Source organism: Schistocerca serialis, chromosome 5, assembly GCF_023864345.2.
Source record: "Schistocerca serialis cubense isolate TAMUIC-IGC-003099 chromosome 5, iqSchSeri2.2, whole genome shotgun sequence".
In the NCBI taxonomy this organism is placed as follows: Eukaryota; Metazoa; Arthropoda; class Insecta; order Orthoptera; family Acrididae; genus Schistocerca; species Schistocerca serialis.
In genome coordinates this window covers 144,681,076-144,708,847 of record NC_064642.1, presented here as the reverse complement: position 1 = coordinate 144,708,847, position 27,772 = coordinate 144,681,076, and the positions used below count along the sequence as shown (strand labels likewise).

General features: G+C 43.3%; 1 protein-coding gene across 1 annotated transcript in view; it reads right to left on the bottom strand.

Moving 5' to 3' along the window:
- LOC126482337 (serine/arginine repetitive matrix protein 1-like) overlaps window positions 1–27,772 on the bottom strand; it is a 477,373-nt gene that overhangs the window by 395,005 nt on the left and 54,596 nt on the right. Inside the window, exon 2 of the mRNA XM_050106408.1 lies at window positions 3,017–3,116. Coding sequence (XP_049962365.1) covers window positions 3,017–3,100 — 84 coding nt within the window. The 5' untranslated portion in view covers window positions 3,101–3,116. The remainder of the gene's footprint in view (window positions 1–3,016; window positions 3,117–27,772) is intronic.

Sequence of the window (27,772 nt, the reverse complement as noted above, 5' to 3'; positions counted from 1 at the left end):
TACACAGAATCAGTGATGTACAGTATTTCGTCCCAAAGACGGACAAACAAGCTGTTAAGCAGGTGGTCGTAATGATTTGGCTCAGTGTATACAGATGGCGGCAGTATCGTGTATACAACATATAAAAGGGTAGTGTATTAGTGGGGCTGTCAGCTGTACTCAGGTGATTCATGTGGAAAGGTTTCCTACGTGATTATGGCCGCACGACGAGAGCTAAGAGATTTTAAAAGTGGAATGGTAGTTGGAGCTAGACGCATGGGACATTCCGTTTCGTAAATCGTTAGGGAATTCAATATTCAGATACCTACAGTGTCAAGAGTGTGACGAGAATACCGCATTACTGACATAACCTCTCACCAAGGACACCTTCACTTAAAGACCGACAGCAGCAGCATTTGCATAGTGTCGTCAGTACTAACAGACAAACAACACTGCATGACATAACCGCAAAAATCAATACGGATCGTACAGCGATCGTATCCGTAAGGATAATGCGACGAAATTTGGCGTTAACAGTCTATGGCAACAGACGATTCACTGGAGTGCCTTTGGTAACAGGAACTGGTCAAATGAATCCCGTTTCCATTTGGTAAGAGCTGACTAGGGTTCGAGTGTGACGCAGACACCATGACGCCATTAACCCAAGTTGTCAACAAGGCACTGTGCAAGCTGGTGGTGACTTCATAATGGTGTGGGCCATGTTTACATGGATTGGACTGGGTCCTCTCGTCCAGCTGGACTGGTTATTGACTGGAAATGGCTGTTTGTCTACTTGGAGGCCATCAGCAGCCATTCATGGACTTCATGTTCCCCAACAAAAAATGGCTCTGAGCACTATGGAACTTAACGTCTTCGGTCATCAGTCCCTCACTAGACTTAGAACTACTTAAACCGAACTAACCTAAGGACATCACACACATCCGTGCCCGAGGCAGGATTCGAATCTGCGACCATAGCAGTCACGCGGTTCTGGACTGAAGCGCCTAGAACCGCTCGGCCACCGCGGTCGGCTGTTCCCGAACAATTACGACATTTTTGTGGATGACAATATGCCATGTCCGAAGATTCTGGACAGTTCGAGCGAATAATTTGGTCACCCAGATTGCCCGCCATGAATCCCTTCGAACATCTATCGGACATAATCGAGAGGTCAGTTCGTGCACAATATCCTGCAACGGTCACACTTTCGCAATTATGGCTAGTTATAGAGGCAGCATGGCTCAATATTTCCAAAAAATTGTTGAGTGCACGTTACATCGAGTTGCTGCACAACGCCGAGCAAAAGGACGTCGACATGATATTAGGAAGTATCCGATGACTTTTGTCACCTCAGTCTACACCCATGGTGAAGCACACACTGCAGGAGAGCTTCTGTAAAGTTTGGAAGGTAGGAGACGAGGTACTGGCAGAAGTAAAGCTGTGAGGACGGGGCGAGAGTCGTGCTTGGGTAGTTCAGTTGGTAGAGCACTTGCTCGCGAAAGGCAAAGGTCCCGAGTTCGAGTCTCGCTCCGGCACACAGTTTTAATCTGTCAGGAAGTTTCATATCAGCGCACACTCCGCTGCAGAGTGAAAATCTCATTCCACACTCCGAGTGTTTCTCAACTTATATATGAAAATCCCGGTTTTCCCAGTAATTTCTAACTTCCAGAAGTCGATTGAAAATCATCCACATGCAAATGTTTTCTCTCTCTTTTAGTGCCGCGCGGGGTAGCCACGCGGTCTGGGGGGCCTTGTCACGCTCCGCGCGGCTTCCACCCTTCGGAGGTTCGATTCCTCCCTCGGGCATAAGTGTGTGTGTGTTGTCTTAGCGTAAGTTAGTTTAAGCTAGATTAAGTAGGTTGTAGGCCTAGGGACCGATGACCTCAGAAGTTTGGTCCCATAGTCCTTACCACAAATTTCCAAATTCTGTTTTAGCGTCAAGAGTTCTTCAGTTCCACTTTAATCAGCCTATGTTATAAGAGACAGATCCCATTACGAAGTATATACACAGCAATAACTAAGCTGGAATCCCGAGATGCTTTTTCAGAGTTGCCTCGTTTGCTGTTATTGGCTCGCCATCTAAGCTCGTGATGTTCATATACATTCTCTTTGCTTCGAAGGCACCTAATTTTCTCCGCCCCTCTAGTCGTGCAAGCTTTTCCTGTGTTTTATTTTTCCTCCAACCATTGGAATTAATGACATGAAAAAATAAGCAAAGTATAGAGGCTTCACTCAGTGTGAGAGAGTGGAGATAATTCTTCTGCTGAAGACAGCAGCAACCAGATTTTTTATTTGATACTTTGAAAGCTTCCTGGATGCTTTTAACCATAAGAAATTAAAATTAGAATATTTACTTCCGTTTGTTATATTGATAAGCTCGACAAACTGCAGTGAAGGACGACATAAGAGGGATTTTGCATTGCAGGAAGGCTTACTCAGATAATTTCAAGAATACACTTTCCAGAATGACTCAGGAAACATCTACCTCCTCCATAATACATCTCTCGTAGCTACCATAACGATATGAGCATAATTATGGCCTTTGTGGAAGGATAATAGCTGTATAAATGATCTGAGTGGAATGAGATGAGTCAGGTACACTATGAAACCTCCGCCAAACACCACATCGTGACTTGCGGAGTACTTACCTACTGCTTAAGGTTGTAGAGATTTTTATAATATTTTAGGCAACAACTTCTTAGACATATTTGAATACACTGGCGTAGCAAGGAACTGGACTTCGATCTTCGTTATTATCGTTCAGAGGCTGCTGAAAACGGTTGATTTCTTCCGCTATTGTGGATGAAGCGTTACGAAACAGTTCGTTTCATTTATGAAGCCATGTGAATGCAAAGAGTGTTTCATTTTTTGCTAAAATGAACCATAATTATTACAATAATGGTCGAATGTGTTCGGGACAATAAGTGTTCACAACTATGAAATGCACGCCGTTAACGTTGATACATTGCAAGCATAAAGACAGCTTGCATTCTCTGCCCTGCTGGTAGGGCGCGGTAAAGCTTGAGTTGCTGCTCACCTGCATCTGCGCCAGCCTCGACACGGGGGCGGCGGGGGCGGTGGTGGTGGCGGCACCTGGCAGACCGGGCTGCACCAGCGCCATCTCGCGTCCTCTCGTCCTGCAACACGACATCATGGTAGGTAAAATGTAGCTGCAACCAAGTAAAATGCAGTTTTAACACATGCCTCTACATTAGCCAGGCAATACAGATAAAGGTCGAACAACACACCCTTTCAAACAGTGCCTAAAATCGTGGAATGCCTGAGGATGGGCAGGGTCAGCACCAGTGGGAGAAATGAGTGTTTTTGATAGGACACACGTGCACGTCTCTTAACCATAATATGAGCGTGAGCACGTTTTCCTAGAGCACGGTGCTATCGTGTGTTATGAAATAGAATTGGTTACATAGTGAGATTTACACTATTATGTGGGTTTGGTGTTTCGGGTATGCACTTTACGGTCGCATGCAGGTCAGTGTCTGTGTGAATGCGTTTTCCACAGCACAGTGATATCAAGTCTTCGGAAATCCAGTTGTTTGAGTGTGTTATTTCCACAACTACGTGAGCTGTGTTTTGGTGCTGTACGTTTAGTGTCGCATGCAATCAGCCTGATAGCCCAGTTGCTAGTTGCGTTGTCCGTTAGTTGCATTTGTCAGTGTGAACCCTCCGCTATTAATTGATGATGATGTATCATTGACATTGGCGTCAGAGAACGATGATATTTTATTGTGGTAGTTGTGAGTTCTGTGGAGGCTGTCTGTCGGTGAAGAGGTCTCCTGCATGCTGTGCAAGGGGAACGTCATGATCTGTTGGTTGTTATTATTTTGAGAAACTAACAACGTTCCGGGTGTTGTCACACAACCGTTGCTCTTCAGCGCAAGTGGTCCCTGCCTGTTGTCTGAGAGAGGTGCATTGTGAATGCTACGTCTCAGGAACGTGAGGTGGGTTAGATTCTGTTTTAAGTAGCTTGGTTTCTTGTTTCGACTTGTTTTATCTAATTTGTCATAAGAAACTATACATCTGTGGCTGGAAAAAATTATTATTGTCTGGATGTGATTGCTTAGTTTGCTGCAGTTAGTCCGTTCTCAGTAAAAAATTTCTCGAACTGTACTCGACGGTGTGTTACATATGGCATATAATAGTTGCCGTGGTTAGTTCCTACTGTATGTTATGAAGCAGGTACTGCAGCACAAATGGTTTGCCAGTAGCGAATTGCGTTAGTATGCTGACTAGTGTCTAGTTCCAATGAAGGTTATACTTCAAGAATTATTCTACTCATACTAAGGTCGGTGTGGGAAGAGAGAAGCTAATTCCCACCGTTAACGAAAGTAAAATTAGTATCGCACACTAGTGCCGCCTTAGAATAAACGGGTTAGTGCCCAATAACATGCGTAAAAATATTAACGGTTAGTGCTGAATGTTTAGAGATATTTAGTATTAAGCTTAGAACTATTTTAAGCGGGCTATAGGTTTTGTTTCAGCTATGTTACGATTCCGCGATAATTAATTGTGTGAGCTCCGTACACTTTGCTGGGAGCGGAAAGTATTAGATTTCTCGTCTGAAGGTAGTGGGTCTTGAGTCCTCGGCAGTCCTGTACCGTCGGCAGACGGCTTTTCACAGCCCTTAAAAGTAGGGAACAGCTTCTCCTCGAAGACAGCTAATTTTCCCGGAAACTGGTGCTGTTTCCCGCAATGCTAATTGTAAATAGTCCCTGGCGCTAATTCGCTTGCTACAGGCAAGGCGCGGCCGGTCGCTTCAGTTTTCCCCTGAAGGCACTTGAGGGTGAAATTTGCTTCTCTCACCGGATATCAAAGACGAGGTCGCCTACCAGTGCCTCCCTGACGTGAAGAAGCTCTTTGCTTCCCTCCAAAATTGCAGACTGTTGGATCTGAAGTAACGCTCCTGCCATTAGGCGCGGCGAGAGCAGTGATGACCAATGCAGAGAAACTGTTCTAAACAAGTACCAACCATATTGAACCACTTTGAAGCTTTTTGCAAGGTTGAATGGAAAGTTTCTGGTGCTTTCCCCGGTTTTTACGTAAAATAGGGAACATTTTCGTCCATCAGACTGGCAGCAGCTATCAATCTCCCCTCCAAGTGGAGCTTGGGGATTATGAGAATTGAAATGAGAACTTAAGAGTGGAGAGGATTCGCTTCCCAGCTAAAATCTAGTACAGACTGGCGTCTTCTCTCTGTAGTTTAACGTATGTTCAGCTCCGGCAGAGCGTAAACCATTTTGTGTGCAGCTCACATTTAATTCATTTGGTTGTACATCTTTAACACTAAATTATCTAGATAAATATTTGTTTCATTTATCTTGTTTTTGCGAGCAGCTCACACGTGGAAGTCTTATTTTTATCTTGCAGTCTTCCCGTTAAACACGAGTCCAAAGAGGTTTAGAGTTATTTTATCTCTGTTTGCTTCTGTTTTCAGAAGATTTCTCTGTATTATTCATTGTCAGTTGTTCACAAGATTAGATTAAATAAAAGTTTTGTATTCTCGATACAAGTTACATTTTGTGATCCCTAATGTCCTACAACTTCCCTATGGTTAGGAGACCCTTAAATGATAAATATAATCAGCTATATTTCTAGAATATCTGCGCCAGTGTGACGAGTTTCCGCTGTGTACAGTCACCAAGCACTCTTTTTAAAGATATAAGAGATACCAACGAATGTCGAACACTCTTATTTTTGTAACGGAAGTAGTTGGTGCAAAAGCTATTGATCCTTATTTCTGTCTCTTTCAGGTCCGTTTAACTGTGTGTTAATTGTGTCATGCATCCTACATACAAAATTTTTTTCGCATTTAATTTCTATGAACTCTATATCAGCTAACTATGCGATGGTATATGTCTTCTTTACAACGTGAGGTACGCCATTCTCAATATAATTCTAAAACCGAGAACATATAGTACATGTGAACAGCAAAAATAAAGACAGCCTATTGGAACCTGTTAAACACATATTCTAAACTTTTTAATATCAACTCTGCCCAATGGTACCCTACTCCTAAAGCTTAAACGCCGTCAGGAATGTCACTTACCGGGACAGCACCCCTCAACACTATGGATTTGATGTTAATATTACTAGTTTTCGATTATTCTTACTTACCTTCTAATCACTCACGTGCTAACAGCATTTTTTTTTCAGTTAGTAAGCTGTGTCGTATCTTGTCTATTATATATCGTCAGGTGAGATAAGGAGTTCATAAGTATGTAAATGAACCAGAAGTAAGAAACGTAAAGAAGGATCTGCGATTTATAACGCAGTATTTACTTAAAATCTTTAGCAACTGTTAGTCTTAGACGAAAACAGCATTATTGTTTTTAACTATTTACTGCGCCGCAAGTGTTATGTGGGCAATAAGTCTTAGTGCTTTCACTGTCACAGTTTCCTCCGAGCACATCTGAAGTTGGATACTAAACAGGAGAAAATATGACAATACTTCAAAGCCTGCACGAAGCAGGACAGAGAGACAGCATCGTTTGGGAAGAACGCTGTGGCTGCCCCGTTGGCCGTGAGAGCTCAAGCTGATAGTCCTTGGGCAGGTTCTCGGCCCACGTCACACCTACGTTGAACGAGACAGGAAAATGTCGCATTAATAAGCGGCTATGGACTGACACCATTTTCAGCCCACGCTCGCCTCCGGCGGCAGGTAGAACGATTTTCCGTTACGTTTCTTGCTGCGCTCCAGTGTCTCTAATTTGCAGCGCGTGCAGACATTTTTTTCTGTTTCTGTTAGACACGCTTGTCGTCTCCCGTCACAGAGAGAAAGCTTTTACGACAGTATCCGTGACAGCTGGACATCGACAATAACCCTGTTTACGACGACTGTTGTATGTAAGCATCACTCACGCCCCGCTCGAAGCTGACGACATCCAGTGGCCGTTCTACGAGGTTTCACCCGCAGAAGCTGCATCGTTATTAAAATCTGCGGTGCGTAGCCGGCTCTAATTGCGTTGGATGAGGTCGCGGTGACATTTTCGCTGCCGCCTCCTCGGTCGTTCCTCTGACCGCACCTCGGCTGGACGCAAACAGCACACCGGCGTCACGTTACGTGCTGCCTTTCCCCTCCTCTGTTGTTGCTGTCCTCTCTGCTGAACGTGATGCTCATCACAGATTCCATTATTTATACCTGAATTTAGTTTTGTTGGGACTCGCTGCATTCCTAAAGATTTTAACTCCTCTTTACAACATACGAGGGTAAGTCAACTATTATCCGCAAAGTAGTTATAAAATTTTATAGTAATCAAATAGGAAACTTACAAGAACATCATTTTTCGACGTAGTCTCCTTGTATTTCAACGCACTTGGCCCATCGTTGTACAAGCTTCCTGAAGTCCCCATAAAAGAAGATTCCCTGTTGAGCTGCGAGCCAGGAATGCACCGCTTCTTTCACTGCTTTGACCGAGGCAAATCGACGGCCTCTTAATCCCTGTTTGAGTGGACCAAACAAGTGATAGTCAGAAGGAGCAAGTAGGGACTATATGGAGGATGATCCAGTACTTCAAATTTGAGTTTCTGAAGCGTTTCAGCAGTGTGGGCAGCAGTATGCGGACGGGCATTGTTGTGCAACAACACAACACTTTTTGACAGCAATCCTCGGCGTTTGCTTCGAATTGCAGCAAGCCTATTACTGTAACATACACTGTTTATTGTTGTGCCCCTTTCCCCATAACCTTCCAGTACTGGATTTTGTGCGTCCCAAAAAACTATAAGCATCATTTTTCTTGCGGGCGGTTGAGTCTCGAACTTTTTCTTGCACGGCGAATTTGGATAAACATCCAAACATTCCATACTCTGCCGTTTACTCTCCGGCTCGTAATGATGGATCCATGTTTCGTAACCAGTAATGATCCTGTCTAAGAAGTTGTCCCCTTCGTTACCATAGCGATCCAAATGTTTTTTGCAGATGTCCAAGCGCGTTTGTTTATGCAACTGTGTGAATTGTTTTGCGACCCATGTTGCGCAAACTTCATGAATCCCAAGTCTGTTGTGGATGATTTCGTAGGCAGAACCGCGACTAATTTGCAGACGATGTGCCACTTCGTCAACAGTTAATCGTCTGTCTGAGAGAATCATTTCACGTGAACGCTCAATGGTTTCTTCATTTGTGGCGGTAAACGGTCGTCCGGCTCCTTCAGCGCGCATAACACTTGTGCGACCATTTCCGAATTTTTTAATCCATTCGTAGAGACTGCGTTGTGGCAAAACACTGTTCCCGTACTGTACCGAAAATCTTCGAAGAATTTCGGCCCCTGATACAACTTCTGACCACAAAAAACGGATCACTGAACGTTGCTCTTCTTTGCTGCAAATAGACAGCGGAGCAGCCATCGTTAACAGCACGGCAGCGATAACGAAACTAACCTAACAGCTTGAAAATTGCAAAGATGTAACAACAAATAAACAAAACGTGCGCCATCAACGTAAAACGACAGTACTACCAAAATAAACAAAAATATAACTAAATTGCGAATAGTAATTGACTTACCCTCGTACATACTGATACGAATGCCGACACATTCTTTTTCCTTTCTCCCCAAGGTGTCTTTTAGCTTCTTAGTATCGGTTTGAAATTGCCCCTAAGGCGCTAAACATCAGGTTTTCAACAAAAAGCTTGCAGAGCCGGAGGAACCGTGGCTTCAAGGTTTAAAACGTTCGTGGCGTCTATGGAGTCTAACGTAATGAAGTTTGTTAAATTTAAGAGTGTTTATCGACGTAAATTACTTCGTAACAGCATTTCACATAAATACGGTACCGACCGTTATAAACAATGTGTTTATCCAGTGTAGCTGCTGTAGTCATGTCGTTAAGCCATTCTGTTCAAAATATTTAGTAGGCAAGTTTCTAGGTCGAGTTCACCCATCGTGCATTCTGATCAGTTCACATCACGTCAGTTCGTTGTTATTCGGCCATTTATACCCCCTCGCCAGCCATCATTTCACCAGACTAAATGCAGCAATATCGTGCTATAGTAAACCGTTTAAAAATACACACTCTAGACATAATGTGTAAAGGTAACACTCGCCGTCACATAAAAAAATATTTTATTGTAGTTTTCGATCTTGAGAATCACAAACAGTATGGCAATCTGTTCACATCATCTGACGACGACTAGTAAAAAGGTACAAAGCCGTTTAATGTTGTTTGTGTTCCAAGGATTGAAAAATATAATACAAGAATTTAATTTCAAAATAGTTTCCAACTAACGGGGAAAACACGGCAAGTGCCATAACCCGATTTTCCAGAAACTTTCCTCAGTGGAAGGGGAGCCATAATAAGCGTACACGTGTTTCTGCTTATCCGTAGACACTCGGCCGTTTCTGAGAGATCGACCGTCAAAGTTTTAGAAATAATTTAGATGCCTTTTATCGTGCCACCTGCTCAGCTGAAATGGTGGCGAAACTGTACTACTGTTTTTAAGTTTTTCATTTATCTTCCAATGTCGTTAGACGGTTACTACACGAATGTTTTTATCGTTAGGGGGTACAAGACCGTTATATTAACTGTAAAATTACAGCTGGGTTTCACAATAAGTGTCATACATTTATTATATAATATATGTGTGTATGGTATTTTCAGGGGTTACAATCCTTTTTAAATTCTCATATTCCTGTGTTTCAGTCTCATATCAGTTCTTATATTTTATTCTTACATTTATTTTTCAGGAAGATTTGATGCAATTCCTTCGATGATACCAACCATAGAAACATTCGAAACGTAGAAATTCAGAACACTACGAACATCGCACGAAGGTATGTTTGCCACAGTGGCATTTCTTCGTATGAATCTCACCCGGCAAAGAGTGTCGTTAACACTGCTGAAGATTTCATGTGTTGGCAATAATTTCGATGTAAACCACACATAACTGATCACTTTTCCCAAAACTGATGATGTTTGCAACTGATTATGAATCAAGATACACTAAAGGAATTTCACCAAAAACAACTTCAAATAATTTTTCAATTCATTTATTGTTTCTTCTCTTTAATTCATTCAGAAGACACTCAGATAGTAGAAGAATAAAGAAAACGTTATTTCAATATACATTTGAAAACATCTGTTTAATAATCTACGGAAATAGGTAGATAAATGAATAATAATAATAATAATAATAATAATAATGGTCGAGGAAGTCAAGTACATGTGGCATCAGGATAAAGTTGACATTATACCAATTATACTATCAACTACAGGAGTCATACCACACAATATCCACCAGTACATCAACGCAATACAGCTACATCCAAACGTATATATACAACTACAGCCGGCCGGAGTGGCCGAGCGGTTAAAGGCGCTACAGTCTGGAACCGCACGACCGCTACGGTCGCAGGTTCGAATCCTGCCTCGGGCATGGATGTGTGTGATGTCCTTAGGTTAGTTAGGTTTAAGTAGTTCTAAGTTCTAGGGGACTTATGACCACAGCAGTTGAGTCCCATAGTGCTCAGAGCCATATACAACTACAGAAATCTGTAATTATTGATACATGTTCAATTACCCGAAAGTTTCTAAATGCAATGTAACATATACCGTACAGTTAAAAGGAAGTCACGCTTGATCAAGGTCCACGTCACTTTCCATTTTTAACCAGACATACCGTCTGAGAAAGGAAAGAAATAATAATAATAATAATAGGGTTTCGAACACGGGGCGCGAAAGTGTGAGGCTGCGACGCTAGCCACTGGGCGACCACTTCAGCTGAACTAGCTGCTCGCTAAAAAGCACACATTACCCGAAAACGTTGACCGTCGTTTTCTCAAAAATGTTCAAACATGTGCGGATAAGCCGAAACATGCGTTCGCCTATTCTGGCCGCTTGTCCACTGAACGAAGTTTCTGGGAAATCGGGCTATTGTGCTTTCCTCGTTAGTGAAATCGCTAGTAGAGTCGAAGCCTTCGTACAAAATCCCGTATGGAGGACATAGAAATAGGCATCCCTGGCTATGAAAAGCAGCTGAAAGAGCTGGAAACAAAGAAGACGCCAGGTCCAGACGGAACTCCATTTTTCGACACTGGTCCCATACGTAGGTCGCATTTCTCGCGAATCTCTTGCCCAGCGGAACGTCCTAAGAGACTGGATGATGGGATATTAGGGACTAAGCATGTTGGCTATTAGTCCCTCGTTCCACTGGAAATTCACGGAAAATGTGTAGTAACGCGAAGAGAAGAACGGTCAGTTCGAGGGTCTTTGACCTTGTGGTCCAGGTTGAAAACCTGCGGAGCAGTATCTTAAGTCGATGGTTAGAACTGAGTGGAGTTGTACACTACCGTAGGCTACCGTACACTACCGTAAGTAAATATAGACCATGCAGTTTTCCTAGTAGCTTTGGTCAGTTAAGGTTGTACCTGAGCTACCTCTACATTGAGTGTGCTGCATACCTATTGGGCGTTACCTCTTAACTATCGCTTTCTTACGTGTGTGATCAGTGTATTACTAGATTCCAGGAGCAGTGAACCGTCTAGAAACTGACTACCTCTACATTGAGTGTGCTGCATACCTATTGGGCGTTACCTCTTAACTATCGCTTTCTTACGTGTGTGATCAGTGTATTACTAGATTCCAGGAGCAGTGAACCGTCTAGAAACTGAGCGAGGTTATATAAACGGCTGGATAACCTGTGGAACATTTTCTTCTACATAGTTATCTTCCTGTCTGTTGTGTATTGTGTGTGTATTGAACTGCGGACCTAGGAACTACGGAGAGGCTTCGTCCCGCCGTAGCCCTCAGTGGTTCACAACCCCACAACAAGCCACAGCAGTCCACCCACCCCACCCCACCGCGGTTCGGACGGACCACAGTGTATCCCCCCCCCCCTCCCCTCCCCTCCCCGAGAACGTCTCATACCAGACTAGTGTAACCCCAGACGTTTGCGTGGTAGGGTAATTATGGTGTACGCGTACGTGGACACAGTGTTTGCGCAACAATCGCCGGCATAGTGTAACTGAAGTGGAATAAGGGGAACCAGCCCCCATTCGGCGAGACAGATGGAAAACCGCCTTAAAAACCATCCACAGACTGGCCGGCACACCGGACCCCGACACTAATCCGCCGGGAGGATTCGTGCCGGGGACCGGCACGCCTTCCCGCTCGGGAAGCAGCGCTTTAGACCGCGCGGCTAGCTGGGCGGGCTTCCTTTCTGTTACTTAAGAATAAACAGTATTTATAGCAAGACTGAAAATGTCAATATTTAATTCAGATTTTCTTCGAATTTGTTGATTTATAACATGAGGGATGTTGTTGTAAAAATATAATTTCTTCAACAAAAAGGTAAAACAAAGAAAAGCCTCAATCTAAAAATATATCAAACGCCGTTTTAATACTGTGTCGAACTTATATAAAACAACTACCGCAGACTTCCGCGATCGTATTCTAATTATAACGTCCACTTAGAAACTTCTAAAAATCTTTTCAGTGAAGAAATGATTATTCTGCAGTCCCTTGCGTATAGATTAATACCAGAGGCGTATCAAGTAATAATAGTAATAATAACAAAAATAATAATAAGAAATTAATTCCCACGCTCAACCTACATGCATATCTAACCTCTGCAAACAACAGAATGTCATGACAGAACACCGTCCACTGAACAGCGTGTTTGGGCTTCTTCCCGTTGTATTCGTGTATATAACCAAGAAGATGACTGCTAAATGACTGTGCGCGTTGTAATTAGCCTAATACTGTTTTTGCGATCCCTCCCACATTGATATGTAAGGGGTTGTAGTATATTTCTCGATTCATCATTTAGAACTGGTTGTCGAAACTTTGTAAGTCGGCTTTCTGATGACAGTTTGCGTCATCTTCAAGCATCTGCCAGTTCAGCTTCGTCATCATCATCATCGTTATATTCTGCATTGGTGAAATAAACCTGTGACCACCCTTTGTGCTACCCTTCTCTGTATTCGTTCAGTATCCATTCACTCTTATCTAGTACGGATCTTTCTCACACTTTAGTAATGTTCTAGGATGGGTCGAACGAGAATTTTATAATTATTTTCAGCCATAATGGCTATGTTTGTGAACCGTGACTGTGTGGGATGGTTATTTATTTAAAGTTTCTGCTACCAGTCACTGATAGAGAATTTTATAAGCAAATCATTTGTAGGCTGACTGCATTTTTACTAGTATCCTGACAAAGAACCGAAGTCTGTCGCCTGCTTTACTTACGACTGAACTTGCGTGATAATTCCATTTCATACTTGATCAGAATTTTACACTCACATTTTTGAACTGGCCGACTGCAACTGGGACTCACTGATATTTTAGTGATGGGATACTATTTTTTGTTTCAGGTCCCATGAATATAAGGGACTGAAATTATAACATATGATGTAGAGAAAAGTAATTTTCGCCAGAATCGCTTTGTTGTCCGTACGTCCGACTGTTAAGTTTATGTCACATATTTTGAAACTTGCAAACTCGCTCATTAAAACGCATAGGGTACTTCCCGTTGAGTAGAATGATGAAATTTGGTAGAAACCATCGTTTCACAGAACAAGCAAAGTAAACAAAACTCAATTGTTATACCACATAAAAGTCTCTTCTTTGTCATTAGAATGTACATTGAATTCTTCCTCCGTCAAAAGCATAATTGCTTGCAAACATAAAATGTAAGTAAAAATAAAAATATTTTATTAAATCTTCTACATCTACGTATACACACTTAATTCCTCTGCTGACTTCCTTTTCTATGTCCAGGCTAGTCTGAGGAACTACTGTAGAGATTTTGATACAGTCTTGGAACATCCCGTACCGATATCGTGCCAGCATCTATATCGAAAACGGGCAGAAATCGGTCGGATCCTCGATTCCCAGGATGTATGAACTACACATATAAACAATTAAGTTTGCACGGAGCCCTCAGTGAGTAGGACTCGCACCTGGCCAATTTTTTAGTCATTGAGAGAATATAGTATTCGATGTGGATGAAGACAGTGACGCTTAAAGCATATTTATCGGGCCGGCCGGAGTGGCCGAGCGGTTAAAGGCGCTACAGTCTGGAACCGCACGACCGCTACGGTCTCAGGTTCGAATCCTGCCTGGGGCATGGATGTGTGTGATGTCCTTAGGTTAGTTAGGTTTAAGTAGTTCTAAGTTCTAGGGGACTTATGACCACAGCAGTTGAGTCCCATAGTGCTCAGAGCCATTTGAACCATATTTATCGGAAAGTACTGGGCTGAGGATGATTTAGGTGTACAGCTGCTCTTCTGGTTTGTTTTCCGTGGAAATTATGACCACTTTTGCTACAAAGTACGTCTTTATTCCCGTAGTGAACGACTGGACTCAAACTCAACAAATGCTAAAATGGACACCACAAAAATCAGTACCGCTCCTCTACACGCCATCCACCTAAAATACATCTCATTTATTTGTATTCGCTGTATTATTGAGCAATCAAGTCGCACATTTATCACATCTGTTTCAGCCGGTAAATTACCGGTATTCTGTGCGCACGAAAGCGATATTGCGCTTTGGCAATATCAGCAACACCAGTGTACCCGTTATAAACGTAAAATTAATAGACACATATTAAAATCACGCTAAGATTTTAATAGTATAATCATGTAAGGTCATCCTTGGACGCCAGCTGCGAAAGTAATAGCTTGGAACATTCTCGGTATGTTACGACCTAATCGTTCAAGTGCGCAACCATCGGCGCAGCTTGTGGTGGTATGCTTATGTAGGTCAGCTGCATCGACCGCCGTGCGTTCGCGAGGTGTGAAGTGTTTCCTTGAGCCTAACGATTACCGAACCCGCGGGAAGATAGGTAGAGCCGTGGGGTGCGGGCGCACCGAAATCTGGTGTAGCCGAGGGGGAGTGCGACAAGCCTTCGACGCGCCGCTGGCGGACGGGTTGCGTCTCCAGCATACTCAGAGGTCCTCCCCTGATATCTGCTGCAGAGAAGCAACGACTGATCGGCTACTAGCGTGCCTCTCTGAGTCTAGCACTGCCGTCGTCTAACCCAGCTATATAGTTCTCTTCACTTTTAAGCTCCACCTCTTTTGGTGCCTTACCAATGTACACACACATTTTAGCGCACATAGCAGCAAATTAGTACTACTCTGTGGACATTCTCTGGCAGCTGAAACCCAATGAAATTTAAGAAGATTGGCTGCCAAAAACTTTTCTGAATCGTCGTTCCTTAAGAGTGAGGAACTGAAAACATCTTTCTGAGCCAATAACACTAAGGCAGCAAGTGTGTTTTTTTAGACTGGTTCTCGAGCTCTGTTAAGGGATTATACGAAAATTTAAGATTAACGTGCTATACAGAGTACTTTCTGTTATTCAAAATGGATGCTAGGTATTATGATTAGGTATTAGGTATTATGATCAGAAAAATAGTTTTAGCCCCAACCTATCTCTCTCTCTCTCTCTCTCTCTCTCTCTCTCTCTCTCAAAAATGGGGGGAGGGTAGACAGAAGTTTGGAAATCACTTCCTTGGGGTGGAAATGGTTTTAAAGAGGAGATTGAGGAAAACGGTTCTATCCTAAAAAGAAGAGGAACATAATGGCTTTAGCAGGGATCGTGTACCGACTATGCTATATTCATAAAAAGAAAGCAAGCTGAAAACTGAGATCTTCAGAACAATCTAGAAATAGTATTCTCTGACAAATAAAAGCATTATTTCAGAATTAAGAGAGGACAATACGTACCACAAGACGTGATCGACAGAAATTAAGATGCTATGAAAGGAATCCTACAGTTGTTTTCAAACAGAAAATTATCGATCAGAATAATCAAAGATAGCGCTTTCGTTCACAACAGCTACTGAATGCATTAAAGAAAATATATAAAAAATCTGTTAATGGCTGAAAAACCATAGTATGAGAGAGCCAGAAAAATTACAAGACTCGCTTGATATTTGCAACAATACATTCAAAGCTTAAATGAAACAGCAAATCCAAAGCAATAATGACGACTTTCGAAAATGACGCACGATTTGAACATCCGTTAGTCTCCTATCTTTGAAGTGTCCCATTAAAGCACAACGCGAGAAGACAGAAAATTCAAATGGCTCTGAGCACTATGCGACTCAACTGCTGTGGTCATCAGTCCCCTAGAACTTAGAACTACTTAAACCTAACTAACCTAAGGACATCACACACATCCATGCCCGAGGCAGGATTCGAACCTGCGACCGTAGCAGTCGCACGGTTCCGGACTGCGCGCCTAGAACCGCGAGACCACCGCGGCCGGCGACAGAAAATTCTCACGAATGTAATTCACAAAGCATTAAACTCAACCCGTGAACGAGCTTCCGGCTTGCCTGCATGTTGAGTGCAGCCTTCGGTTCACCGCGGCGGTAGGAGGGGAGGGTGGCAAGACCAATACCCCTGTCGCCATTTACCCCCGATAAGGATCGCCGGTACTCAGTTTGATAGCGTGCTGAGTTCACCTGTGGCCATCCTGGAGGGACTAGAAACAGGGAAAATCGTGGCCCCACCCGGATTGAACCCACGACCTCAACTGCCACAGTCTATGGTTCTACCCGACAGACCATCAAAACCACAAAATACTACGAGAAGGAGAAACTAATGCTGTTGGAAACTCATTCCGCCTCGCCTAGTTTTTTTTCAACCAGTTTGTCCTATCAGAGGTTTTGGTCCCTCCCCAGCTACCTCTCAGTCTAAGGGAGTGACAGACATTAACCTACCTTCCTTTGTAGCTGTCACCTGCCGGCCGCGGTGGTCTAGCGGTTCTAGGCGCTCAGTCCGGAACCGCGAGACTGCTACGGTCGCAGGTTCGAATCCTGCCTCGGGCATGGATGTGTGTGATGTCCTTAGGGTTAGTTAGGCTTAAGTAGTTCTAAGTCCTAGGGGACTGATGACCACAGATGTTGAGTCCCATTGTGCTCAGAGCCATTTGAACCAATTTTGTAGCTGTCACCGCAAAATAAAAGTCTGTAGCTGCTTTCGCTCTAGTATAGTAGTCAGCAAGAGCGACAGCCCGACGACGTCGTGAACGCAGCAAGGGAATTCAGTTTTCGCTGCCGGACCGGTAACGGATATGACGCAGCACAGCTGCCTACCACTGACAGCCAAGGTGCCACTGTACGCTGTCCCAGATGACGTCAGGACTTCCAAGATTCTCACGGGCGGTCCTGTTACTGTGGGATGTTCACACTGCTGGACGGGTGTACTGAAGTTATTTCGACAGCATCCCTCACAAAAACTGCAACCTAGAAAGTATAATTGAGTCAAATCCCAAACTAATATTTCATAGTAAAGAGAAACATCGTCTATTTGACGAATATATTTGTTGACGTCATAAAATTGTATTTGTGTTTTTTTTGAAGGGCTTTATTCGGAGTTATAGTCTTCAATAAAGATCTGCACATTACCGATATTGTTAGTCGAGATTAGTAATACTGAAAATGTACTTGATAAAGATCTGTGTCATTTGTTTTCGACCCACTTCGTTATATGTTATCAGGTATACAATATCTACAGGCATGCGTTGACCCCAGTTCATAGTGCTATAAAAACTAAAAAAAAAAAATTGTTCAAATGCCTCTCAGCACTATGGGACTTAACATCTGTGGTCATCAGTACCCTAGAACTTAGAACTACTTGAACCTAACTAACCTAAGGACATCACACACATCCATGCCCGAGGCAGGATTCGAACTTGCGACCGTAGCGGTCACGCGGTTCCAGACTGAAGCGCCTAGAGCCGCACGGCCACTGCGGTCGGCATGTAAAAACTGAGGAACACCGAATATGAGAGACAAGATTTCTGTAAGGTGGATGAAAGTCCGGCTCTTTTAGTTCTTTTCGACCGTCCAGCTCACTGCGACAGAACCCCAGTGTGTTCAGTTTTTGACTGGAGAACTATTTAAAATGACGAAGCTCTTATGATCCATTCCCTCGTATTGTACTTCTTTTGATGCGAAAAAGGTTTTTCGAAAAATGGCACTCATCTGTTGCAGGTTTCTTCGGCTGCAATTATTTTAGAGAGTCAGTGCTTGTCTCTAATTTAACGCGGAATGAAAGATTAATACTTGTGAAGTTATGGTATAGAAACAGCTTAGTTTCATGGAGCACAGATGCAGAGCAGCAGAGAAAAAAGACTCAGAGAGGTGGCGCAGCGGTTAGCACATTGGAATCTCATTCGGAAGAACTCCTGTTCAACTTCCCGTCCGGCTACCCAGATACAGATTTTCTGAGGTCTTCCTAAATGGCTTCAGCCTAGTTCCGGGATGAATCGCTGCCGACGTTTTCTCTTCCATCACCCGATCGCAACCTGTGTTTAATCTGTAATGACACTGTTAACGAGACGTTAAATTTTACTGTTTCTCCCTTCCTTTTATAAGCTGTGCGTCCGGTGTGGGAATTACGGAATGAACATGAAACTAACGTAACAGCAGCAGTCATTTGATGAATGAGAAATTGTAGATCTTTGCCCGCAAATCACACAATAAGAAGTAGTACCCACAGATAATTTTGTGACCTAACAAAGTGTGGTTTCAGTTATAGTTTCAGTAATATGTTGAAGACTGCGTTTAAAGTTGTAGAGACGCGTTTGTCATCACAAATCTTTCAAGAGACGTATACATAAGAATTGATGAAATATCGTCTTAACGCCTTGAGCTGCTGGTAAAATGCTTTATTTATACAACCACTTTCAGTCGTCTGATATCATTAGGTTCACATATACCAAATGAAATAATACATAAATAACATTACAGACTCTGACTGTCACGAATCTGATAACTGATGTAAATTTTAATACCAACACACGTAATGGGCTTCCACATTCGTCCATAAAAATATTTAAAGCGTAATATAAAATCGTTATCGTCAGGCGATAAAACCATGAACAATACACGGAAAATAGAAATATACCATAACATTCATCACGAAAACCACACATCATCAAGACGTAAATAATTCACATTTGTACACAGTCACCTATCGCCACATCGTAATACAAATTAAGTCATCAATTTATAAAAACTGTGTTATGGGGTGTACACATTTATACTGGAACTGTAATCGGTGTTAACTCTGAACAGATTCATACTACGCAGAGGCGACTCAGCAGCTTATCACTGGATCGAATTTGGTACGCGAGCTCTACACACATCCTTAGTGACTGGAATTTTACGATTACTAAGCTGCGTGTCGTCTGCTACGATAAGTAGATGCGATAGTCCTAACAGATGTTCTATATGTTGCATCTAATAGCAGCTTGCACTTGTTACAATCACAATTACGGTGACAGAAAACAAAATGCATAGACGTAATAGCTTGCACGCACTCATAGGCGCTAATGTGAAACATTCGTACGTGCGTTACTTTCATCGTACAGAAACTTTTATGGACCAGGCCGTACAGATACATACAACTTACGCGTAGCCGGCTTATCTAAATGTATATATTATAACATTGTAACAAGCTCGATTTCATGGACAAATAGTTATGTCAGCATCTCACATAACACACTAAAGCGGCAGTTGCGTGTAATGCATGGCCAATCGAAGATTTTTACAGAGACATATGTGGACTGAAATCTGTTGTATGAAGTGTTCAGCTGATATAAGTTCACTAATTGTAATATTTCATATTACAACATATACACTGAAGAGCCAAAGAAAATGGTACACCTGACTGACATCGTATGGGGCCCCCGCGAAGGGGCTGAAGTGCCGCAACACGACGTGGCATGGATTCGACTAATGTACGAAGTAGTGCTGAAGGGAACTGGCACCATGAAACCTGTAGGGCTGCCCATAAGCCCGTAAGAGTACGAGGGGGTTGAGAACTCTTCTGAATAGCAAGTTGCAAGGCATCCCAGATATGATCAATAATGTTCATTTCTGGGGAGTTTGGTGGCCAGCAGAAGTGTTTAAATGGAGGAGAGTGTTCCTGGAGCCACTATGTAGCAATTCTGGACGTGTGGGGTGTCGCATACCCTGCTGGAATTGCCCAAGTCCGTCGGAATGCACAATGGACATGAATGGATGCAGGTGATCAGACTGGATGCTTACGTACGCGTCACGTGTCAGAATCGTATGTAGGCGTATCAGGAGTCTCATATCACTCCAAATGCACACTCTCCACACCATTACAGAGCCTCCACCAGCCTTAACAGTCCGCTGCTGACATGCAGAGTCCATGGATTCATGAGTTTGTTTTCACACCCGTACACGTCCATAAGCTCGATACGATTTGAAACGAGACTCGTCCGACCAGGCGATATTTTTCCAGTCATCAAGAGTCTAATGTCGGTGTTGATGGACCCAGGCGAGGCGTAAAGCTTTGTGTAGTGCAGTCAGCAACGGTACACGAATGGGCATTCCGCTCCGAAAGCCCATATCGATAATGTTTCGTTGAATGGTTTGCATGCTGACACTTGATGGTCCAGCATTGAAATCTGCAGCAATCTGCGGGAGGGTTGCACTTCTGTCACGTCGAACTATTCTCTTCAGTCTTCACGGTACACTCATAATATGATCGTACGGGAAAATCCCCACTTCATCGCTACCTCGGATATGCTGTGTGCCACTGCTCATGCGTCGTCTATAACTCACTTAAATCTTGATAACCTGCCATTGTAGCAGCAGTAACTGATGTAACAACTGCGCCAGACACTTGTTTCTTATATAGGCATTGCTGACCGCAGTGCCGAGTTCTGCCTGCTTACATATCTCTGTATTTGAATACACATGCCCATACCAGTTTCTATGGCACTTCAGTTTGTAAGCTCTTATGTAGACAGAAATGTCAGCAGGACGTTAGACACAAGCATATAAGCCTAACTACGTTTAACTTGTATGCATTGAGGTAACGTAGTGTTACACATATAGCAGCTTCGTTTACAGACGTATAAAAAGAATAAATAACAGTACTGCCGCTATTTAACAGACATCAGCTTTTTACAAACTTTATAACATAGGTAAAAACAAAGATATATTGTTTATTGTTCTTACAACAGGTCATTGAGCATACCGCGTGGAAAAATAGTTGAGTAATTTGGTACTAATATACAGGGCTATTACAAATGATTGAAGCGATTTTATAAATTCACTGTAGCTCCATTCATTGACATATGGTCACGACACACTACAGATACGTAGAAAAACTCATAAAGTTTTGTTCGGCTGAAGCCGCACTTCAGGTTTCTGCCGCCAGAGCGCTCGAGAGCGCAGTGAGACAAAATGGCGACAGGAGCCGAGAAAGCATATGTCGTGCTTGAAATGCACTCACATCAGTCAGTCATAACAGTGCTACGACACTTCAGGACGAAGTTCAACAAAGATCCACCAACTGCTAACTCCATTCGGCTATGGTATGCGCAGTTTAAAGCTTCTGGATGCCTCTGTAAGGGGAAATCAACGGGTCGGCCTGCAGTGAGCGAAGAAAAGGTTGAACGCGTGCGGGCAAGTTTCACGCGTAGCCCGCGGAAGTCGACGATTAAAGCAAGCAGGGAGCTAAACGTACCACAGCCGACGGTTTGGAAAATCTTACGGAAAAGGCTAAAGCAGAAGCCTTACCGTTTACAATTGCTACAAACCCTGACACCCGATGACAAAGTCAAACGCTTTGAATTTTCGGCGCGGTTGCAACAGCTCATGGAAGAGGATGCGTTCAGTGCGAAACTTGTTTTCAGTGATGAAGCAACATTTTTTCTTAATGGTGAAGTGAACAGACACAATGTGCGAATCTGGGCGGTAGAGAATCCTCACGCATTCGTGCAACAAATTCGCAATTCACCAAAAGTTAACGTGTTTTGTGCAATCTCACGGTTTAAAGTTTACGGCCCCTTTTTCTTCTGCGAAAAAAAACGTTACAGGACACGTGTATCTGGACATGCTGGAAAATTGGCTCATGCCACAACTGGAGACCGACAGCGCCGACTTCATCTTTCAACAGGATGGTGCTCCACCGCACTTCCATCATAATGTTCGGCATTTCTTAAACAGGAGATTGGAAAGCCGATGGATCGGTCGTGGTGGAGATCATGATCAGCAATTCATGTCATGGCCTCCACGCTCTCCCGACTTAACCCCATGCGATTTCTTTTTGTGGGGTTATGTGAAAGATTCAGTGTTTAAACCTCCTCTACCAAGAAACGTGCCAGAACTGCGAGCTCGCATCAACGATGCTTTCGAACTCATTGATGGGGACATGCTGCGCCGAGTGTGGGAGGAACTTGATTATCGGCTTGATGTCTACCGAATCACTAAAGGGGCACATATCGAACATTTGTGAATGCCTAAAAAAACTTTTTGAGTTTTTGTATGTGTGTGCAAAGCATTGTGAAAATATCTCAAATAATAAAGTTATTGTAGAGCTGTGAAATCGCTTCAATCATTTGTAATAACCCTGTATAAATAAGGTCAAGCATATTGATATCTCTATTGGAATAATAACATGGTCTGTAAAATTTTGATGAAATTCCTATTTATTGGGCCAGTCTTTTTAATTAAAATAGTACAAGGGCTTTCTAAAAAAATATGTGCAAATTTCCCGTTCTTCTAGTAGTATTGTACAGTGGCAGCAGTGAACGTATGAATGTGACTATAACTCGTTCCACAATAGTGGCTGTGATACGTGCATCCCATTACTTCTATGGACTGTTTTCTGCCACTGCAACTGTGATTGTAACAAGTGCAGGTTACTATTAGATCCAGCATATAGAACACCTGTTAGAACTGTCATATGTACTTATCGTCGCAGACGACACACAGTACCTTAAGATTCTAGTAACTACGTGATCAAAAGTATCCGGGCACATGGCTGAAAATGACTTACAAGTTCGTGGCGCCCTCCATCTGTAATGCTGGAGTTCAATATAGTGTTGGCCCACCCCTAGTCTTGATGACAGACTCCACTCTCGCAGGCATAAGTTCAATCAGGTGCTGGAAGGTTTCTTGGCAGCCCATTCTTCACGGAGTGCTGCACTGAGAAGAGGTATTAATGTCGGTCGGTGACGCCTGGCACGAAGTCGGCGTTCCAGAACATCCCAAAGGTATTCTATAGGATTCAGGTCAGGACTTTGTGCAGGTCAGTCCATTACAGGGATGTAATTGTCGTGTAACTACTCCGCCACAGGCCGTGCATTATGAACAGGTGCTCGATCGTATTGAACAAAGCAATCGCCCTCCCCGAATTGATTTTGAACAGTGGGAAGCAAGAAGGTGCTTAAAACATCAATGTAGGCCTGTGCTGTGATAGTGCCACACAAAACAACAAGGGGTGCAAGCCCCTCCATGAAAAGCACGACCACACCATAACACCACCGCCACCGAATTTTACTATTGGCACTATACACTCTGGAAGATGACGTTCATCCGTCATTCGCCATACCCACACCCCGCCATCGGATCGCCACATTGTGTGCAGTGATTCGTCATTCCACACGTTTCTCCACTGTTCAATCGTCCAATGCTTACGCTCCTTAGACCAAGCTAGGCGTCGTTTGGCATTTACTGGCGTGATGTATGGCTTATGAGCAGCCGCTCGACCACGAAATCAAGTTCCCACACCTCCCGCCTAACTGTCATAGTACTTGCAGAGGATCCTGATGCAGTTTGGAATTCATGTGTGCTGGTCTGGATAGTTGTCTGCCTATTACACATTACGACCCTCTTCAACTGTCGGCGGTCTCCGTCAGTCAACAGACGTGGTCGGCCTGTACGCTTTTGTACTGTACGTGTCCCTTCACGTTTCCACTTCACTATCACTTCGGAAACAGTGGGCCTAGTGATGTCTGGGAGTGTGGAAATCTCGCTTACAAACGTATGACACAAGTGACACCCAATCTCCTGACCACGTTCGAAGTCAGTGAGTTGCTCGGAGCGCCCCATTCTGCTCTCTCACGATGTCTAATGACTACTGAGGTCGCTGATATGGAGTATCATCACAATGCACCTAATATGAAAAACGTATGTTTTTGGGGGTGTCCGGATAGTTTTGATCACATAGCGTATGTAGCTCTCTATGACCATCTTTGGCTCTACCAGTAAAAAAATGGTTCAAATGGCGCTGAGCACTATGGGACTTAACTTCTGAGGTCATCAGTCCCCTAGAACATAGAACGACTTAAACCTAACTAACCTAAGGACACCACACACATCCATGCCCGTGGCAGGATTCAAACCTGCGACCGTAGCGGTCGCGCGGTTCCAGACTGTAGCGCCCAGAACCGCTCGGCCACTCTGGTCGGCCTACCAGTAAATAGTGGTCATCTGTTGAGTCGTTTCTGCGTACTATGAATCTATCCACAGATTACAGTTTTAACATAAATGTTGCTTGGGAGGTTCCATGGTACTATAACTGCACGCAGGTTTTTGAGAGTGACGACTTAATTTATATCACGATATGATGACAGGTAACTCTGTACAAATGTGAACCATTTACGTCAGTGTATTACGTAGTTTTCGAACTGAATCAGATGACATAAATGTATAATGGTGTACTTTAATTTTTAGTGTTTTGATCATGGTTTTATCACCTGACGATAGGTATTTTATATTTCGCCTAACATGATGCTGTGAATACTTTTATGTATGTAACATTCCATTGCGTATGTCTTGGTGTTAACATGTACATCAGTTAGCAGATTCGAGACAGTCTGAGCCTGTAATGTTATTTGTGTACTAGCTGAGAAGCCCGGCGTGCCCCGGGTATTTATTTATTCCAGTCTTCTATTAGTCCATCTCTTCCTCCCTCCTCTCTCTCTATCCAACTCCTCCTATCCCCTCTCTCTGTCCACCTCCTAGGGACCGATGGCCCTTGTAGTCTGGTCCCTTCAATCCCACAAACCAACCAACCTCTGTCCACCTCCTCCTGCCCCTTCTCTACCAATCCCCCCTCTCTCTACCCACCTCTCAACTCTCCTCTCTGTATCCATCCCCCCTGTCCCTGTCTATCACCTCCACCCCGCCCCCTCTCTATCCATCTGCACCACCACCACCACTACCACCTCCTTTCTTTGTCTGCCTAATAAGTCCCCAATGTCTGTCCATCTCCTGCTGCCCCTCTCTCTGTCCATCTTCTCCTCCTACATCTTTGTTATCTCCTCCCCCCCTCCCTCTCTCCCCCCTCTCTCTCTCTCTCTCTCTCTCTCTCTCTCTCTCTCTCTCTCTCTCTCTCTCTCTCTCTCTCTCTTTGTGCCTTCCTCTTTCCTTTCTCTGTTCTTTCCCCCTCCCTTATTTGTGTCTATCTCCTCCTCTCCTCCTCTTCCTATCTGTACCTTTCTCCTTCGTCCCCCTCGCTTTATTATTATATCCTCGTCCTCCCTTCTTTCTCCAAGTTATCACACTCTCCCGAGTAAGACCGCTGGCATTTCTTACCCTTACACTATTTTCTCCCGGACTGAAATTGATGTGTGTACCAAATTTGAAATCGTTACAGAAATTTAGGATGAGTTTCTTCCCCCTGGTTTTGCTCGCATACAAAAATCAAGACCATTGGCGAATTCCAGAACATACCAAAAAGGCTTCGAATAGTCCACAATGTTCCAGAACTCCAGACCACTCAGTAGTGTTCTGGAATGTTCCAAAATGACATGGGATGTGCTGGGATGTTGCCGAACATTCTGGAATCTTCCCGAACGTTCCAGACTATTCTCGAGCATTCAAGAACATCTAGGAACATTCTGGAATGCTGTCGAATGCTCTCGAATGTTCTGGAATATTCTCGAATAGTCTCTAAGATTCTGGAACGTTCTAGAAATTTCTAGTGGGTGAAACTTCCCAGTCCTCTTATCTTCAATGCATGCCTTTCAGTTAAAAACGGGGAACCTGCTTCATGGATGGGAGATAGAGGGCTACCACACCATATAACTCTCTTTATAGTACTGGGACTCGTTTCTGAATTTTAGCAGCACGCACATTGTACATTTAGTTTTATAATATAATATTGGTTATTTTATTTGGCGTATAGGAACCTAAAGATAAACCACTGAAAGTGGTTGTACAAAAAGTATTTTACCAACAGCTCAAGGCGGTAACATAACTTTTTTTTTTCAAATATATATTATATGTGGGGCACCACCTCCAGAAAATAAGGTTATATGTTAACATCGAAACTACACATGAATTTTATTCAAAAAAGAGCTAAGAAGTATATATAAATGAAAAAGTGTATATAGAAGGGAAATTCGACATTTTATCTCTATGCTGGTCATCCGCACTTATCTAACAAACTACCGTCTCTGTCGGCGAGATTAATATTTGCGATATTTGTATATCTAGTTGACATAATTAGCTGCGTTAGAGCGAGGATATTCGTGCCAAGTATCTCAATTTCCTCGATTGGCCTACAGAATATTGGTTTGGCGAGGTTCCATGGCGCTGTAACTGCACGCATTAACTGGTAGCAGTGTATTTTATGAGACCATTTTTGCGGAGTTGCTGCAGATCCCTAATCGTTCCAACGAATGGAAATCTGCCGCTTGTCTTGCCTTTAATTCGACTCTCCTTGCCTTCGCACTTCCTACGGCACATGTCCCATTGGGAGATGTGACTTCCTGCTGGGAATAATTAAGTTCCTACTGAATGCACATAGGCACTTAAATTCTTTTCCTATACAGTTGAAAGTAGTCGTTCTTTCAATACGACCATATAGGTAACTGGTAATCTGGATGTATGACCTTCCGAACCATTCCATAAACTGCACCACGTTTTATTGTTTGAAGTCCGACAGAGAACAAAGACTTGCTGGCTGATATTACGATTCCATAAGACTGTATTCCAGATTCTTTGTTTCTTATACGAAGCTAGAGCACAATTTTAATTATTCAATTCGCGCGAATTAAAAGACATTTGATTATAACAGTTTCACTATGTTTTATTCACGCAGCCCCGACTTTCCCGTTTTCTGCTTATGTGTTTTAAACTTATCATTTGTGGAAGCGCTCTTCTTAGTTGGTGTTAGCTGTTTACTTGTCGTTTAGTTACCACAATGATGCCAGTCTTTCTAATCAACCAATTCTGGCGACTGGCCCGTCATTGTCACTCTCACGAAGTTGAGCAGATCACACTCCGGAACTTCACCGATAAAATAAGGGGTTCGGGGATGACCACCCAGGGCCGTCGCAACAATCGATAGTCAACAACGCAAATCACCGAGCCATGGAGATAATCTCTTACACCGGCTTCTGTCGCCAAGTTTAGTGTTCTTGCTGCTATACTGTACAGTAAACATAATTCTCCCATTATCACAGTACGAGTATGTGGTCATGACACTAACCTCAGTACAAGGGCTATCCAGAAAGTAACAGACGTTTTGGTCTATCGCGGCGGTGGGTGGGGCTACAGCTGTCATCTTGGTGTCATAACGTTCCTACACTCAGTACGCATCCAGCGGTGGTAGCGTGTGGTATTTTTGTGCTACTTTGCATTCTGTGCCGTGTTAAAATTTGCGTTGCATAGAAAATCCCGCCATTTGTGAGTTGCATTTTGTGATTAGGTTTCTGTTGGCAAAAAAATGGCAAACCAGTTGAAATTTTTAGCGGGTTTTGATAGGAATACGAGAAAGGAATAATGAGTGAAAGCCGAATGAGGCAATGGTACACTTATTTTAAGAATGGTCGTACTAATCACGATGAGGACAGCCTGTCCTAGTGACTGACGAACTGGTGACGAAATTCAGCGACAAAATTCGTGAAAATCGCCGTTTCACGATTACGGAACTTTTGCAACATTTTTCCCAAATTTCATGTAGTTTAGTGCATGAAACTGTGGCGAAGAAGCTCGGTTACCACAAATTTCGTGCCAGGTGGTTTCTCAAAATCCTAATGGAAGACCACATAAAGCAGA